General features: G+C 41.4%; 2 protein-coding genes across 8 annotated transcripts; one reads left to right on the plus strand and one right to left on the minus strand.

Annotated features, from left to right (window-relative positions):
- Positions 1-68: 68 nt before the first annotated feature.
- Positions 69-11,759, plus strand: LOC100380690 (autophagy-related protein 13). 7 transcript variants are annotated; one of them, XM_014126451.3, is made up of 18 exons: positions 76-268; positions 607-686; positions 804-884; positions 993-1,112; positions 1,248-1,294; positions 1,414-1,554; positions 1,667-1,707; positions 3,388-3,484; positions 3,660-3,758; positions 3,903-3,993; positions 4,419-4,517; positions 6,007-6,102; positions 6,803-6,936; positions 7,065-7,185; positions 7,332-7,409; positions 7,525-7,638; positions 8,832-8,960; positions 9,226-9,509. In XM_014126451.3, the coding sequence occupies exons 2-18, from the start codon at positions 615-617 to the stop codon at positions 9,301-9,303; spliced, it is 1,638 nt and encodes a 545-aa protein (XP_013981926.1). In that variant the 5' UTR covers positions 76-268; positions 607-614; the 3' UTR covers positions 9,304-9,509. The 7 variants fall into 7 exon arrangements, with proteins under 7 accessions (XP_013981921.1, XP_013981926.1, XP_013981922.1 ...); XM_014126446.3 differs by lacking the exon at positions 4,419-4,517 and having other exon boundaries at positions 69-188; positions 6,007-6,114; positions 9,226-10,075; XM_014126447.3 differs by lacking the exon at positions 4,419-4,517 and having other exon boundaries at positions 9,226-11,759.
- LOC106561960 (rho GTPase-activating protein 1) lies at positions 11,641-17,507 on the minus strand. The gene is made up of 13 exons (XM_014126452.3): positions 17,326-17,507; positions 15,958-16,155; positions 15,014-15,109; positions 14,826-14,913; positions 14,519-14,650; positions 14,170-14,256; positions 13,984-14,082; positions 13,737-13,844; positions 13,521-13,597; positions 13,218-13,295; positions 12,942-13,070; positions 12,649-12,752; positions 11,641-12,262 (listed from the first exon to the last, which is right to left on the minus strand). Exons 2-13 carry the CDS (start codon positions 16,094-16,096, stop codon positions 12,092-12,094), a joined length of 1,308 nt encoding a protein of 435 aa, XP_013981927.1. The 5' UTR covers positions 16,097-16,155; positions 17,326-17,507; the 3' UTR covers positions 11,641-12,091.
- Positions 17,508-17,636: the final 129 nt, after the last annotated feature.

Genomic DNA, 17,636 nt, shown 5'->3' on the forward strand with positions numbered 1-17,636 from the left:
TTGCAAATGTTATAGACCACAGTGTTGGAGATGAAAGTGCTTCTCAAAATACAACTCTTTCGATACACGTCATACCCCCAAAGAAAATAAACAAGAAATGGGCCAGGTGGTCAAGGCTGGTGTCCAAATAACATAATGCGACGGTGTAATTTAGCCAATATAAGAATATATAACATTTAGACATATAGGTAACCAGATCTACGTTTTCCAGTACGCTATCAGCGCAACATTCAAATACATGTTGTGAATTTCTGATGTGATGAGCTAAGTACGTGCATGCTAGCTAGCTATGTTGCTAATCTCGGTAGTTAGCCATGCTATCAAATTATCTAGATAGCTACCACCAATCTTGAATATTTTCTTATCATTGACAGCCAATATGTTTGAGTCAAATATTACATAGCTAGAGTCGAAGTTAGCTAGCTGTTTTTTGTCAACACACACAAGCTTAATATGGACACACTGGAGTTCTTAGCTTAGATGACTATAGAATGGGGCTAGACAAAATCTAGCATTGTTTTGACTGACACGCCATTGATATAGCCTGCCAACAGTTTGATTAATGTGGCTGTCCTTGCTCACCAGAATGTGTTTTTACATTACAAGGGCATTCCATGATGGACAGTGATCTAAGTCCTCAGGATAAAAAAGACTTGGACAAGTTCATAAAGTTTTTCGCCTTGAAGGTACTGTCTTTAATTATACGCAATATTGCCACATTTAGATTATCAAGTACTTTCTGCAGTATTCCTGCGTTGATTAATATACTGAGGTTGATAATTTCCTAATTTCTCTCTCATCAGACGGTGCAGGTGATAGTCCAAGCTCGACTTGGGGAAAAAGTATGCACACGCTCCTTGTCTTCACCTACTGGCTCTGATTGGGTAAGTCACAATTCATTCTTGCCTCTCAACTCATTAATTTACCGGTGCCGTTTTTTTCCTGAAAGAGTTGTAGATTCAAGTCTCATTAAACTCAATTATTTTCACCAGTTCAACCTGGCAATCAAAGATATCCCAGAAGTTACACATGAGTCAAAGAAAGCTCTGGCCGGGCAGCTTCCTGGCATCGGACGATCCATGTGTGTTGAGATCTCCCTCAAAACCTCAGAGGTAAGATAGCACAGACTGGTGTCATAGACAGTTATTGAGACCAGTGGTCTGGATCATTGGGCATTTGTTCATCAATAAGTCCAAGGGACTGTAAAGGTTAGAAAAACATCAACATGTTTTTGTCATATTTTCCAGGGAGACTCGATGGAATTGGAGACATGGTGTCTCGAAATGAACGAGAAGTAAGTAATGAGAATAAGTTTAGCATTTTCTTCTTTTTGTGCCCCAGGTTTTGTAGTTGCTTTTTACATTTCATGGACCGTAACACTCATTGTAAAATGTATGATTCATTTTTTTGCAGGTGTGACAAAGATATTAAGGTGTCCTACACTGTCTATAACCGCATGTCATTACTGCTCAAGTCACTACTGGCTATCACAAGGGTAACCCCAGCCTACAAACTCTCACGAAAGCAAGGGCATGACTATGTCATACTGTACAGGTTTGTTTGTTTTATGGTATACAGATATGTGTTATTATTTTGACCAGTATTGCTAATGATGATGTATATCATGTTAGTAAACAGTCTGACTAATAGATACATTCTTTTGCAGGATATATTTTGGAGAGGTTCAACTTACAGGATTGGGAGAAGGTAACCATGCCTGTTATATTATTTACAGTGCGTTCGGAAAGTATTCAGACCCCTTGACTTTTTCCAGATTTTGTTATGTTACAGCCTTATTCTAAAATTGATTACATTGTTTTTTTACCCCCCTCATCAATCTACACACAATACCCCATAATGACAAAGCAAAAATAGGTTTTTCGAATTTTTTGCAAATGTATAAAAACCCCCGGAAATATCACATTTACATAAGTATTCAGACCATTTACTAAGTACTTTGTTGAAGCACCTTTGGCAACGATTACAGCCTTGAGTCTTCTTGGGTATGACCATACAAGCTTGGCACACCTATATTTGGGGAGTTTCTCCCATTCTTCTCTGCAGATCCTCTCAAGCTCTGTCAGGTTGGATTGGGCGCGTCGCTGCACAGCTATTTTCAGAGATATTCGATCGGGTTCAAGTCCGGGCTCTGGCTCGGCCACTCAAGGAAATTCAGAGGCTTGTTCCGAAGCCACTCCTGCCTTGTCTTGCCTGTGTGCTTAGGGTCGTTGTCCTGTTGGAAGGTGAACCTTCGCCCCAGTCTGAGGTCCTGTACGTTCTGGAGGAGGTTTTCATCAAGGATCTCTCTGTACTTTGCTCTGTTTATCATTCCCTCGATCCTGACTAGTCTCCCAGTCCCTGCCGCTGAAAAACATCCCACAGCATGATGCTGCCACCACCATGCTTCACTATAGGCATTCAGGCCAAATAGTTCAATCTTGGTTTCATCAGACCATAGAATCTTGTTTCTCATGGTCTGAGAGTCCTTTAGGTGCCTTTTGGTAACTCCAAGCGGGCTGTCATGTGCCATTTACTGAGGAGTGACTTCTGCCTTGCCACTCTACCATAAAGGCCTGATTTGTGGAGTGCTGCAGAGATGGTTGTCCTTCTGGAAGGTTCTCCCATCTTCACAGAGGAACTCTGGAGCTCTGTCAGAGTGACCATCGGGTTCTTGGTCACTTCGCCGACGAAAGCCCTTCTCCCCCGATTGCTCTATTTGGCCGGGCAGCCAGGTGGTTCCAAACTTCTTTCATTTAAGAATGATGGAGGCCACTGTGTTCTTGGTGACCTTCAATGCAGCAGAAATTCTTTGGTACCCTTCCCCATATTTTTTTGTACCCTTCCCTCAACACAATCCTGTCTCGGCGCTCTATGGACAATTCCTTCGACCTCATCGCTTGATTTTTGCTCTGACATGCACTGTCAACTGTGGGACCTTGTATAGACAGGTGTGTTCCTTTCCAAATCATGTCCAATCAATTGAATTTAACACCGGTGGACTCCAATCAAGTTGTCAAAACATCTCAAGGATGATCAATGGAAACAGGATGCACCTGAGTTCAATTTCAAGTCTCATAGCAAAGGGTCTGAATACTTACCTAAATAAGGTATTTCTGTTATTTATTATTTCATAAATTTGCAAAGATTTCTAAAAACCTGTTTTCGCGTTGTCATTATGGGGTATTGTGTGTAGATTGATGAGGGGAAAACAATTATTTAATCCATTTTGGAATAACGCTGTAACATAAGAAAATGTGGAAAAAGTCAAGGGCTCTGAATACTTTCCTAATGCACTGTATACATTTTGTCGGTTGTCTGGGTCTTTGGAAGTGTTGTATAGGGCTGTGAAGATTCTGATATTTGTTGTTTCTGAATGCCGTTTTTCAGGGTTCCAGACAGTGCGTGTAGGAGTTGTGGGAACTCCTATTGGAACCATCACCTTATCTTGTGCTTACAGGACAAACCTGGCCTTCATGTCCACCAGGTACAGAAACAGAAGCTGTTCTTGTTCACAGCACTACATGTGCTCACTCAGCGGTCTCAAATGCACTGTCTGTCAAATCTGCCACTATGTTTTCCCCTTTTCTTCCATATCCTCCTTATTCTCCACTGGTTTTATCTATACACTTATTCCTAATTCTATATTCATATTCTCACAGGCAGTTTGAGAGGACGGCTCCGATTATGGGCATAATCATTGACCACTTCGTTGAGCGCCCCTTTGGCAACATGGGACACATGCATCCATGTAACTACAGGTTGGTTAGCCCTAGCCCAAACACCTATACTGACCCAATACAGATGTGTGCATGCCTATTATTTATGATCATCTTTAGTGAAGTTCTAAAATAAAGGATTGTGTAATGATCTGGTCATGTTTGTTTGCCTTCCCTATACTCCAGAGCACCCGGGGAAGATGAAGGAGCATACAATGGGGTGGAGGATTCTCAGGAAGTGTGCACCACGTCCTTCTCCACTTCTCCACCCTCACAAGTACGTATGTCACTGCTTAGCAAAGTCAAACTTTGCAACTGTGTACGTTTTGCAAGTGTGTAACTTCATATGCGGTGTCCACGGTGAGATTTGTGAATGTGACTTCACTACCAAAAGGGTCAGGTGTTTTCTTAAACTATTTTTAGCTTGCACCGCATTCAAATAGATATACATATTCAAACATTTGACCTATATTGATGACCATACATCCAGCTGTTGTGTATCTGGTGGCTTGTTTGTGTATGTGGTGGTTTGCAATTCTCATACCCAAAGCTCATGTCACAATTCTGTCAGTGGGAAAAGCAGACATTTTGTGCTGGAGACATAACCAGGCCCCCGTACCAAATGTGTCCTTTCCATTTTTCTGTATAAGTGCTTTCATTTCTTAGCCCCTTTCTCTCCCTCTTTCTGTGCTGTCTGTGTAGTGCGTGTTCACTGTAAGTAAAGCACATTTAAAGACTGCTAAACCTGCAGTGATGGACACACTGAAATTCCCCGTGATGGGCGTGGCCTTCTCACACCAAGTGAGTCTTGTGTTTGGGCATGTATCTCACTCACTCACAACGCCTGAGGTGTTCCAGGACTATTTGGCCTGTCTTCTGATACCTCTTTAAAAGTAATAGAAGTATAGAGTGCTTAAAAGCAAATCAATGAAGCAATCAAATGGGACATCTCTTTATCCCTTACATTAGAGTGTCCAATCAAAAACACATATTTTGACCAATGGGTCAAATAATATGTTTATTGTGTAGATACTCCGCTAATAAAACCAATGGTCCTGACCATCGTCTCTCTATAATAATCAGTTCAGAAGTTATTGGAGGTATTAACCCTTATAGAATGGACTAAATCAATGGAGGCCAGAAAATAAAAATAAGTGGTAAAAAATCAGGACAATTGCATCGAGTCAGCTACGCTGGATTCTGTGCAAGAAATAAGGCCACTGTGGCTACCTGACAGGCTCACTTTCCCATTGAACTCATCTTTCTTCAAATCCGCAGGACATCAAACAATATAGATGTAAGATGGATATCGATTTTGAGACATGACTTGTAGAATTTTCATATTTTAGTAAACGCTTTTCATGTTAATTTGAAATTCCTGTTATTTTTTGTTGTTGGAAGATTTCTCACAAAAACAAGCGTATCTCTGTGAAATGTCAACGGGGCACTGAGCGTTTACCAAGCTTTTTCTTTTCCCAAAGCCTTTTACATTTAATTCAGTTCGTGTCGTGCTAATTGTGCTTTTTGCGACCCACAAAAACAACTTTGGAAGACGAAGGACCACAAAATGTAAAATGCTCAAAAGTTGTTACGAGAAACCTGCCATCGCTAGGTCAACAGAGCTCTGTGCTTATTATCGTATGTATAATGTTAAGAAATACAACGTTTTGCATGTAATGTTAACGATATGTTAGAGAGACTCCACTGAACGATTCAGAACATGAATAATCGTATTTGTCTTGGTAAAAGGTATTTTATAACCTAAGGAAGTACTTATGTAATTATCTACTGACTGCCCTAGGATTCCTAACCTCAAATCCTTTCCACATGGTCCCATTGGTTTGCTGACAAGGATTCCTTAACAAGTAGTTAGTCATCACTTAAATATGTTAATAGATTATCACGTTCATTGTCAGGGTAAGTCAAATCTGCCTAGAAGAGCTGTGCTTGAAACGTTTACCCTATCCTCTCTAATGCTATAGTTTCTACCTCCTGCTGTCTGCTCCCATCACCCCATTTCTCCTCTGTGGATTAATTCATGTTTTAGCTTTCTTTCATTCTTTCTTTCTTTCTTTCATTCTTTCTTTCTTTCTTTCTTTCTTTCTTTCTTTCTTTCTTTCTTTCTTTCTTTCTTTCTTTCTTTCTTTCTTTCTTTCTTTCTTTCTTTCTTTCTCTTTCTCACTCACTCTCTCTCTCTCTCTTTTTCTCGCTGTCTCTTTCTCTCTCTGTCTCTGTCGATCTCTTTCTCGCTCTCTCTCTTTCTCGCCCTTTCTCTCGCTCTCTCTCTCAGCTCTACTGCTCTCGTCTTTCTTATCAGTCTCCTGTGCTTGTTGGAGCCGCTGACTTCTGCCACCCCTCCACCTTAAACGCTGCCAACCCACACCAGGTAACCACCCAGGTATTGAGCTAGTCAAATCACACTTTATTTGTCACATGCTTTGTAAACAATAGTTGTATATTAACAGTGAAATACTTACTTATCGCCCCTTCCCAACAATGCATTGAGAGAAAAAAAAAAATGAAATTATAGAAAAGTAATAATAAATACACAATGAGTAACGATGACTTGGTTATATACACAAGGTACCAGTGCAGGGGTACGAGGTAAATATGTACATACTGTATAACTAGGAATAAAGTGACTAGGCAACAGGATCAATAGCAAACAGTAGCAGCAGTGTATGTGATGAGTCAAAGTTAGTGCAAAAAGGGTCAGTGCCGATAGTCCCTATTTAACTAACTATTTAGCAGTCTCATGGCTTGGGGTGGAAGCGGTTCAGGGTCCTGTTGGTTCCAGACTGCGTCGGTACCGTTTGCAGTGCGGTAGCAGAGAGAACAGTCTATGACTTGGGTGGCTTGAGTCTTTGACCATTTGTAGGGCCTTCCTCTGACACCGCCTGGCATAGAGGTCATGGATGACCTTGCGGTCGGATGCCAAGCACTTTGCCATACCAGGCGGTGACGCAGCCAGTCAAGATGCTCTAAATGAATAGATTTGAGGGCCAACAAGGGAAACGAAGCTTTGCATAGGTGTTTCAACATGACTCAGCCAGTGCCAACTATGGCCTTTCACACGTCCTATGTAGATGGGAGTTCCAGGGAAGGAGGGGGGCGTACCCCAGCAGGTGCCTGTGCAGCCTTGTCATGGAGCCCAGGCAGAGCATCGACGAGTGTCCTCATGCCACCCTGCTGATCATGTTACCGCCACGCCCTCCAGCAGGTAAGCCCCAGTCTGCCATGACCCCCATTTGACAAAGCAAAGCACCCTGTGGAACTGAGGATCACCTAAGGTGACGCTTGCTTGGGAGAAACCTGTTTGTTACAGCTTTGCCATGTGATCTTTCAAAGTGGTGAGGACACAGAGACCCCGTCGAGGAGCGTTGCGGTGAAGAGTGGCTCTCCCTGTGGCCTACTGGAGACCACCTTCACCAGGAAAGTGGGTGCCTTTGTCAACAAGCCAGGCACACAGGTAGCGGCAGCCTTTTTATGTCCTTGTTTAAGTACAAAGCTTTGATATTTATTCCTGGAAGTACCCATTCTTACGAGTAAAGGACATAGTACCAGTGAGTGTTATACCCTTGTAATAACTGCAGTATTAATCTATGTCCATTGCAGGTAACCACAGCAAGCCTGGACTTACCATTTGCAGCGTTTGCTCCCAGAGCCTATGACCTCGAGGAAAATGACCCTATGGTAAATCAATTATTCACATAACTAATTGTCAGCCTTAAATAACTATTTTCTGGGTTATGGTTAGGAGTCATTTTAGTGCAGATGTGGTAATGATATTACTTCCCCTTTATCCAAGGTTCAGCCGCCGGAGTCCTCAGCCACGTCCTCTCCCCTGCAGGGCAGTTTGCACTCCCAAGGCTCTGGTGAGAGTGGAGGCCCGGCACAGGACGACTTTGTTATGGTGGACTTTGTAAGTACCCTACCTTCGGTAACACAGATTGCTCTATTTGTTTTCCAGAGGAAAACAGTGACTACATTTTAGTCAAGGATAGATAGTAACTCAGTCAATCTAACCCCATTTCTATGTCGTATCAAATGCTGCTACGAACAAATGTCTGTTTATGTCTGTCAATTGTGGATGTTATCTGCAGAGGAAGAAAACATGAATTTTCTTCATATAGAAATGAGCATTACTTACATCACTTAGCAGTGGTAATTTAATGCGCCTGCATACTAGGTTCGATTTGCTCCTAGACGAAGTGAATGTCTGTGCCTCGCATACTCCCTTTAAAGACCTTGGCTTGAAAAATGATTTAAAAAAGCAGCAATAGTACTGTTTGTCCCTCTTTAGATGCCGTAGCAGTATACACTTCCTCAAAATAGTCTGAATTAATCTAAGATAACTCAAGAAATCTGTAATAAATGTAGAAGTTTTTGGTCGTAGTCGCGCAATTTTACAACTAACTGAGTTGTTTGGTGCAGTATTTCTCAACTGAAACAATTTGCATGAAAACGAGTCCTCTCTCGTTGAATGACATCAAACACTTCACTGAAGAATCCCTACTCTTGACCAGTCACCGACGAAGGAGCGGAGACTTCGGCTACCAAACATCGGCTTGCCTCGGAAGAAAAAAAATGGTGTGCATGAACAGCCGAAATAACCCTTGCCCAAGACCAAAATTAACAAAATGTTTTGAATGGGTAGCATGCAAACTGCTTCAGACAGTTTTTATTTCTGACTTGTATCTGGGCTGTAGAGTGACCATGAGAAATGAAGATCCAAAGGCGAATGCGACGAAACACATAGCAAAGACCTAATGAAAACCAAAATCGATCAAAGGAGCTGGCTTTTTAATGCAACAGAGGGAGAGATGTCAGCTTTGAACATTTTAGATAAACGCTTCTGATGTAGAGAAAATGAAGCTTATGGGAATGAGCTTTCTTAATTCAAATCTCTGACCTCGGACCCCTATCTTGTGGTTAACAGTTGAGAATGAATTAGGACTATGTTGCTGGCAAGAAAATGTTAAAAAACGGAACCTCTTTGAGAATAATATGTGCTGCTGTCAAAAGAATCGTAGGAAGAAGTCTGTTGTTAAGGAAGGGGCTGTTACAGTTGTTGCCCTGCACATCTGATTGTGTTCTGTGTGCTTTGTTCTTCAGAAGCCTGCGTTCTCCAAGGATGACCTCCTTCCCATGGACCTTGGCACATTCTACAGAGAGTTCCAGAACCCCCCACAGCTCGCCAGCCTCACTATTGATGTCAGTTCTCAGTCCATGGCAGAAGACCTGGTGAGATGAGACACACTTCTGACTTCCAAAGAGAGATGGTTTCTGTTTTGTTGCCCGGTGGGGGGTGTTGGGGTCTCCTAGTCTATGAAGTGGTCCTGTTGGAATTTAAACAACTGACAGTTAGTAGTGAAAGGGGAACATAGTAGTTACCGTTATATGATTTACTGTGTGTTTTGAATGTCTCTTCTGTGGTGCTTTTTAGTCTAATAAATCAATATCTTAGTCATTCTGTGTTTTGTAATGATGTTGTTCATTTTCCCAACAGGACTCTCTTCCTGAAAAACTGGCAGTATACGAGAAGAACATTGATGAATTTGATGCATTTGTGGACACATTGCAGTAGGGATAGAAATGCATCCACTGTCTGCAATGATCCCATGTAGTCCATCTGCAAGGTCCTGTTGTCTTTCAAGCTTGTTTGCATCCAGCCTGTGTATGCCTGTTCTTTCTTCTCGTAGTTGAAATTCCACATTGATTTGTAATCACAATGTTTCTCTTCAAACCTCACTGGTTGATGTATTGTAGAGTAAAAGAGCCTGTACCCAACAACCGAAGACATCTTAAGAAAAAAAAAGTTGTGCGGTTTATTTTCTGACGTAACTGCAACGTTTGCTCTGGTGTTGAGCAGACTGTGTCGTAATGTAAATACCAGATCCCCTCTCACCTTGCTGTTATAGAACTTAACACATAACAAAGAGGTTCAGTTCATCAAAGCTGTTGTGTAAATGTCAGGAGGCGTTGTATTATTGCTGTCCCGCGTGACACTGAGAACGTTCATAGCAACTATGGAGTCAGACATGGCCATGTTTTAGTCGATGCGAAGAAGCCAAGCTACGTATGGAAATTGATCAGTAGTAGTGAATCTATATCCAAGAAACAGCAACCATGCTGTGTAGCTGAATCTGTATGTTGAAAGAGAAGTTCCTGTAGTTGTTTTTTTGTAAATGGGGAGAAGTGTTGTCTTCTGCTTTCTTCTCTAGATTACCAACTTTAGGCCACACATCACCGTGTCACTACAAATGATGTACAGTCACTGCTCACCTCTGAATCACCATATAAAGCAAGTTTCCTTTTTCCCTATCTGTAAAGAGGGTAAACATTATTTGCACTTTCAATGTATCAATCTTAAGTCCTCTTGATTTACCCCCAACGCTTTGTTAATATACATGGTCATGTGTAATACATTTTATTTCAAATGGCCTATTTTGTATTATGGGAAAGGAATAAGCCTGAGGCCCTATATATTTCTGATTGTGGTCGTTTGTGATTTATACCAGCGCAACACGAGTGATCGTATTCGTCGTCCTTCTTGAAGCTTTTAAAATACAATAGAGCATCAATAATCTTGTCACATGAGTACGCCCCTCCACACATCTGAATAAATCAAAGGCACTTTTAACCATCACCTTTTATTGATACTTTATATTCACAACATATAAAAAAGATTGCAGTAAAATACTCTTAACGAGAAATGTCATTTTCACTGTAGCAACCAGGAAATACTATTATTTGACAATACAGATAAACAGTACAATAAAGTTGGACAAACGGGCACAATTTTTACGAGATATGACAAGTGGAGGAGTTGGTTACTCGCCTGTTTGTTTCCTTAAGGCACACAGACGCAAATGGGGTTGTAAAGGCTCTACTAAGCCACTGATCCGCATGTCAATGCAATTGTTTCATTGACATGACTAGGAAGTTTTCATACACAGTAAACAAATTAATTTTAATAATAGACAAAAACATAGAAGCACAACAGAACTCTTACTTATTCAGTCTTAGCATTAGCACTGTTCTTGTTCAGGATATGTTCATTTCAAAGCACAGGAGCTGTACCCCCAAAAGTTTGGCCATCGCAAATGGTAAAAAAAAATAAAACTAACGGACCCATCTTAGTGTTCTCCAATGCAACCATAATTCTTTGGTTGAGTTGAATTTAGTATTGAACAAAAGCAACGGACGTCAATACAATGAGCAAAATAAGGCTGAGAAACAACTCACCTAACAGTTAACATACAGTAACAAATGAAAGAGTAGAGCCTGAGAGCCCCTGGGTCTGTAAGTACACAGCATTTCAGTCTATCCATGATTAGGAGCCCTTCTATGCCCCTTACTGACTTTAAGGCTACGTAAAGATCTTTTTGCCAGCGATGACACTAGCCATCAGTCTTTACAGAGGGATAGTGATTTTCAAGGAATAACTGCCGTAAGCAGAGTAATAATACACAAATGAAAGTAGAATATGTATCATGAAAAGCCTGTCCTGCATTGAGAAAGCTAATCAGGCACAACATGAAATGTAGAAGTTACATGATTAAGAATAGTTTATTTTATAGTTGACCTGTACAAATGATCAAAAGTAATGCAGCAGAAAGAAACAAACAAAGGCTTGCTGGAAATGTTTAAAGGGTATACCAGTATGTTTTGTCAGATGAGTAAACATTTAAAAAGTAAGGCGATATGTGACCCCCCAAAAAAACGTAAATACACATACTCATGGTTTTATTTAGCTATAGACTTTGTAGCTTTACACATAACCATGATTCTCAAACAAGTTGAGGCAAAATATAAACTCCCGATAGAATTTAGAGTACATTGAATATTGGAGTACACTGGCTCACTGTTGTAGCGACCGATCATTTATGAAATTCTAAAATGATTTGTTCCAATGCAAATAGGACTTGACAAAGTAATTTAATATGAAACATATCTTGCTCCCCAGATACAAAACATTGCATAAATGTTCTCTGAAATCTGTACCATCAAAATAAATATTTGATATGATTCAAACCAGAACAGATGTGAACTGGTATAGGTTATTCCAATTGTTTTAAAGTACCAAATCATGTACACTGTGTTGAACTTCTCCTGAGTGATAGATATCTGGCGGAGGCATTAAAGCCTTCTTCATACCTGACTTCTAACCCGACTTTTGGCATCTTCAATGGTTCGTCTCCCCTGTCTTTTTCTCTCTCTGTGTCCTCAGTCACAGTCACAATACACTCATGCATTTGACAACACTACTAGGGGCACTGGGAGAGACACAGTTACACTGTACTAGACCAATACATGGGGATTTAAACACCGAATGAATGGGGCGTGGTTAGAGATAGCTGTCAGGAGAAGTCTTAGGGGGAAAAGACCTTTTCGTGTTGGTCCAACAGAGTTCTGGTGAAGTTATTGATGGGGCCGATGGCACTGAGTGTCATGGCAGCGTCTTGTCCCCAGAGCAGGTTGGGTCCGAACACCACTGCCAGGTTGGTGTTGTTCATCTTGTTGATCTCACTCTGTGCGGACACCTACATGGGCAAGCATGCATGTTTGTAGAATATCATTAAGAAAACGACCCACTGGTTAATTTACACAAACTGGTAAGGGCCAGTGTCACCAGGCAGTACTAAATGCCCAGAATGACGCTTATTTAGACAGAACCATAGAACAACAGGCCTCCAAAGACAAACAGGAATGTTTGCCGAGCTTCCGATAAGTATTCAGCCGGGGATTTCTTTTTTTTTAACCTTTATTTAACTAGGCAAGTCAGTTAAGAACAAATTCTTATTTACAATGATGGCCTATGGGTTAACTGCCTTGTTCAGGGGCAGAACGATAGATTTTTACCATGCAACCTTTCGGTTAATAGTCCAACGCTCTAACCACTAGGCTACCCTGCCGCCAGCAAACATACCTGCACCAGGAAGTCAATGAGGAACTTCAGGGAGGCATAGTTCTCCTCAGGGAGCATTGCCAGCATGTTCTGGATCACAGTCACTTTGGCACTGCTGTCAACATCTGAGGAATGAGCATAACAAATAGACCCTTAACGTTACGTGGCTATGACTTAGAACTATCCTCTCAGAATTACAACCTAAAAAAACAAATTGACAGCTGTAGCGATATTTTGAATAGCTATAGTAACAAACATAAAAAATATATCCCCATCTACTGTGTGAAGGGTAAGAGAGAGTTCCCCAGACTTACTGTGGAAGTTGACAATGTCATTGTAGAGATGGTATGTGAGGAGGGGCTCTGGTAGTTCTCTGAGGAATGTCTTGAGGATGACAGCTGCCAGGTGGACGTCCTCCATCTGGGAAAAACTCACCTCCTCACCTGGAGCCACAGACACACACAATCACAGAGCCATACAAATCCCACAGCTACAGCCAAAGAGATAAATTAGGTCTACCCAGGGATTTCATGAATGGATATTATTTTTACACATTCATTTAAGAGTAACAAGGACTGCAAATCATTCACCTGAGTTATATCTGTGCTGAACATCCCTAACGAGCGTCACGTTGGCTGACCGCCGGAATATCCCCTCAATTTCAAGACCTTAAGACAGGACAGAAAAAGGGAGAAACCATGAAAACAAAACCTTTTTGTAAAACAGAATTAAATAGCAGAATTAGCCTTGTTTTGCAAGTCATATACGAATCCATGTCCAGTATCCATGAAATTGGAATTGTCCAAAAACTGAACATCAGAGCAAAGACTCAAAAGTTTAACCCATCATCAAGAAAAATGACCACTGGTAAAATACGCAAGAATGGTGCTTACCTTGTTCCATTAAGAAGGCCACGGTCTCTCGCATCACTAATGGTACTGCTTCGTTGTCTGAACTTTTCGCTCTTAGCCTTGACAAATCAAGAAGAACAACAACAAAAACTGAAAATCTTTGAAACATACACAGGATAATATCTTACGTATGTAACGTCAAGGTCGGATATTGAGGAAGTAGAGTCAAATAAAAACAGCCCTCATCCAACTACCTACATTGCCAAGGAGACTCCAAACTGTTGATTGGGTAGTGGTGGACTGCGAGGGGGGGACATCTGGGCCTGAACTGATGGTTTCAGTGAGGCTCTGATTTTTTCATCATAGCTAACGGTTTGGGTGTGAGAAAGCAGAGTAATGCACTTAATAATAGTCAGATATCACAAATAAATGACACAAGCGTGACCAATTCATTGGCAATGTTGAGATACAGTAGTTACGCGTAACGCGTGTAAAATGTTCTCACTCTCGCACCCGGGTGGGTATCACTAGCTGCTCACACTTAACAACGTCCTCCAGTTCACTCAGGTAGTTGATGTAGTTGATCTTCCGTCCAAACTTGAAGCTCGAAAAAGAAAGGAGATTCATCACACATGGCAAACACTCTACAGTTAAAAGGAATAAAGAGCATCTCCAGTGCTAGAATGCTAACCTGATGAGAGGCTTGAAGAGGATGAGAAGAGTCTTGATGAACATTGTGGGGTGGACAATGTACAGTGCCTTGATGTTCTTCTTGTACCTGAAGAAAACGGAGCAGTCGGCAAAAGTAAACTTGATTCGGTTCACTTGTTTGAGAAGTCAAGCCATAAGTGCAAATAAAGCACATGGTATTTTTAATAGACATAAATATGGGTGAGGGCAAAGTCCACTTCCTCTTTGGCTTTAGTTATCAGATCTCTAGTGAAATGGAGTGCATCTCCTCATTCATAGGTGAAAAATTATCAAAATGTGCTTTGCGACTATGGTCTCCAGTGTCTGGCTGGAGGTAGGGTGGGACTCACTTCCGGTCAAATTCTCTGTAGGCGTCTCTCAGCCAGCTGAGAGATGGCTTGTTCTCACTGGTGAGGCCATTATGGAAGTAGATGAGGGTGTAGTCACTCTCAACATACTGGTCTAGGGTAGCCTTCAGATACCTGGATGACAGTATGATAGTTGACAAGTCAATCGTCATCACTTATGAAAACACAAAACACAACAACGACTACCGACTTGACTAGCAGCGGGGGAATCAAAGCACAGCAAGAAGCTATTTATTAGACATTTGGCAGGATGAAAATGTCTCAGTAATCTCAAAACAACAACACCCACATCAGTAGCTTGTGGTGGTCCAGTTCGTGGTGGGGGGGCATCCGACAGGCGTTGAAGACAATCACCTTCCTGCCAAAGTTATCATCACCTTGACAGCAGCGTGAGAGAGGAAACAGTGTCAACTGGATTCAAGACTGAACAGGAAATCCAGGTCAGATAAGCTACACATGTAGAGACAAAGTTCTTACCTGCTACTTCTACAATCTGATGCCTGGCAATATCATAGTATGGGTGGTCCCAGGATAGGTGTGACCCCTCCCCCAACCGCTTGGATATGTCCGTCTCTGTTGACAGGAAAGGGGACACATTCAACCACCTCACGCGTATCTCACTAGCTCATATCTTCGAGGGCAGAGAGCTCAGAATTTCACAACATTGTGTACTTAGTAAACCACTGTCCTTCCCACAGAGTAAGTCACTAACATGCAGTTGCCCGAGGCGTGGTCAGACACTGTGCGCTTCGTTTGGTATCTCATAAGATGAACCCTTGTACCCTTCCCTTTAATCGTCTGTTCATTAAATAACGATTCTGAGAATAATTCAAACTCTAAATCATGGTGCTCTTAAATGCATCTATTAGTCACAAATAATGGCACAGTCCTCATCCTCCAAATCAGACAGGGGCTGGAGATCTGCTGTGAAAACAGAAATGAACCAGAAATTTGACTGTGCCTACAAATAGAATGCATAACTAATGTATGCACACTGCATCAGAGGGCAATATGCAATCAAGGTGTAATAATATGACACGGGTAATAAAATGCTCACTGCATTGGGCTGTGATTAAGGCTATCTTTTTACTCTTCCCTTGGACCAATGACAGATTTACGTAAAACTATACGATTTTTAGGGAAATAACAGTAATTGCCCTACAACAACGTTCCATTTCTAAAAACTCAGCTGATCATTATCATATTACAATGGCCAACATTTTGCCAGGAATGTGGCGTTTTAAAACAGCGATCTCATGATTTTGTTTTACTCAAGGGATTAGGTGGCTTACAGAACAATATAAATTCTTTACGCAATTCTCAAATATCAGCTAGTTCATTTTTTACATTGTCACCCAACTGTCCACATCTGACAGCACAGAGAGGTCCAGCTGTCCTTCTAATAGCCTTTAGGTTCTTACCAGACTTGCTCATACTGGAGTCATCTGGGGGCCACAGCTTGTCCCCCATTGGAGACAGTTTGAGCTGGTCCAGGGCATTGCTGGAGGGATCATCTACTCCAAGGTCATCATTGAGGTCAACCAGAAGGTCTGAAGACATGGTGGTGAACTATGAGACTCCACACGGAACAAAATCTGGTCAGGTGCTCAGCCAGCCTCCTGTCACAGAAACAAGTGTGTTCATCAACATCCATCCATAACTTATCTAATGCAATGACTGCAGAAGAGCCACTCCAATGGGGCCAGAAAGGACAATGCATGAAAGCGTGAAACATGGACTGAAGAAACAAATAGGTCTATAAACTCTTGTTCTTCACTCTTTTCACAGTCCAGCCTAAAATAAAAATAGACAATGCCTATTTCACATCTGCAATCAGGTTAGCGTTTGGTATCATTTGAGGAGATGTCTGTGCAATGAAGCAACAATTGATTGGCTGGTTTGTTTGTGGAAGGTCTACACATTTCACACACACACATTTTCGTATGAAAATGACCCAATCTATCTTACAACACCACAGGGGCTGTGTTTGAAGAAGCAGCCTTGTTGTGTTACCCGTTCTTCGTTTTGCGGGAAGGCTCAGATACACTCCTCCCCATCTATGAGATACAATATGTTCTGAAATTTTGGTTCTTTAAATATCACGACTGGAATCAGAAACACATTCATGCATGCCCAGTCCACGCGAGGAGAACTGCATTCAGGCAAAGTGCAATAATTGTATACATCTATAGTAGATAAACTAGCCAAAATACTGTATATTGCTAAACACTGCAACTGCCATATATTTTAGCTACAAAAATAAGGTGATTCGTGTCTTAGAGAAACAGCGAACGTTAGCTATCTAACGTTACCCAAAACAAGGCTACAATTTGTCCCGACTTCTCTAGTTAACTAGTTAGCTATTTAACGTATGCCCCATTACGCTGCGATGTCGATATATAAATAAAAACAAATAAAAAACGTTAGCTAACGCCAGACGATACAGCAGTAGGTAACCTAGCTACTCAATGTTTTACAAATATCGATAGATTAAAACAAAAGTGAGCTAGCTAACGCGTCAACTACCAGCAGCAGCTAACCTGTTTGACTGTAGTTAGCTAGCTACTTAACAATATTTTAGTTAACAGCTAGCTACTTTGTCAGCTAGCAAGGTACAGTATGTTACCATTAGCCTCGGCTGGTTAGGCTAACGTTAACTATCTAGTTAACCACCTGATTATGGGGCTAATCCAAATGAGCTCGTCTGACGTTTGTGTCCTAGCTAGCTATATAACACGCAAAATACATTGATTCATTCAAACATAAAATCATTAAATTGGTGGATTTACCGTAAAATCTGTGAAATTGATCCCCGCTGAAAGGCTTGCTAAGTTGTTATCTCGCTAGGCTACTAACGTTAGCTTTGTCAGTGACAGCTGCTTGCTTCACAAGTCACAACATCCGGATTTCGTTCCGTGGGTGGAGAGCTCTCCTTGCATTGGCAACAACACTCCTCTAAATCCAAAACGAGACAGAGGCAAAGTGCTGTGTGAACTAGGCTAAGCTTTGATTATGATAGCAGGTTTCAAACCTTCCTGTCTGATAGCTCTTCAGCGGTGCTTGCTTTTACTTCATCATTAGATCTGTATCAAAAAATGTA

This window comes from Salmo salar, chromosome 11 (genome assembly GCF_965601325.2).
Source record: "Salmo salar chromosome 11, fSalSal1, whole genome shotgun sequence".
Lineage (NCBI taxonomy): Eukaryota > Metazoa > Chordata > Actinopteri > Salmoniformes > Salmonidae > Salmo > Salmo salar.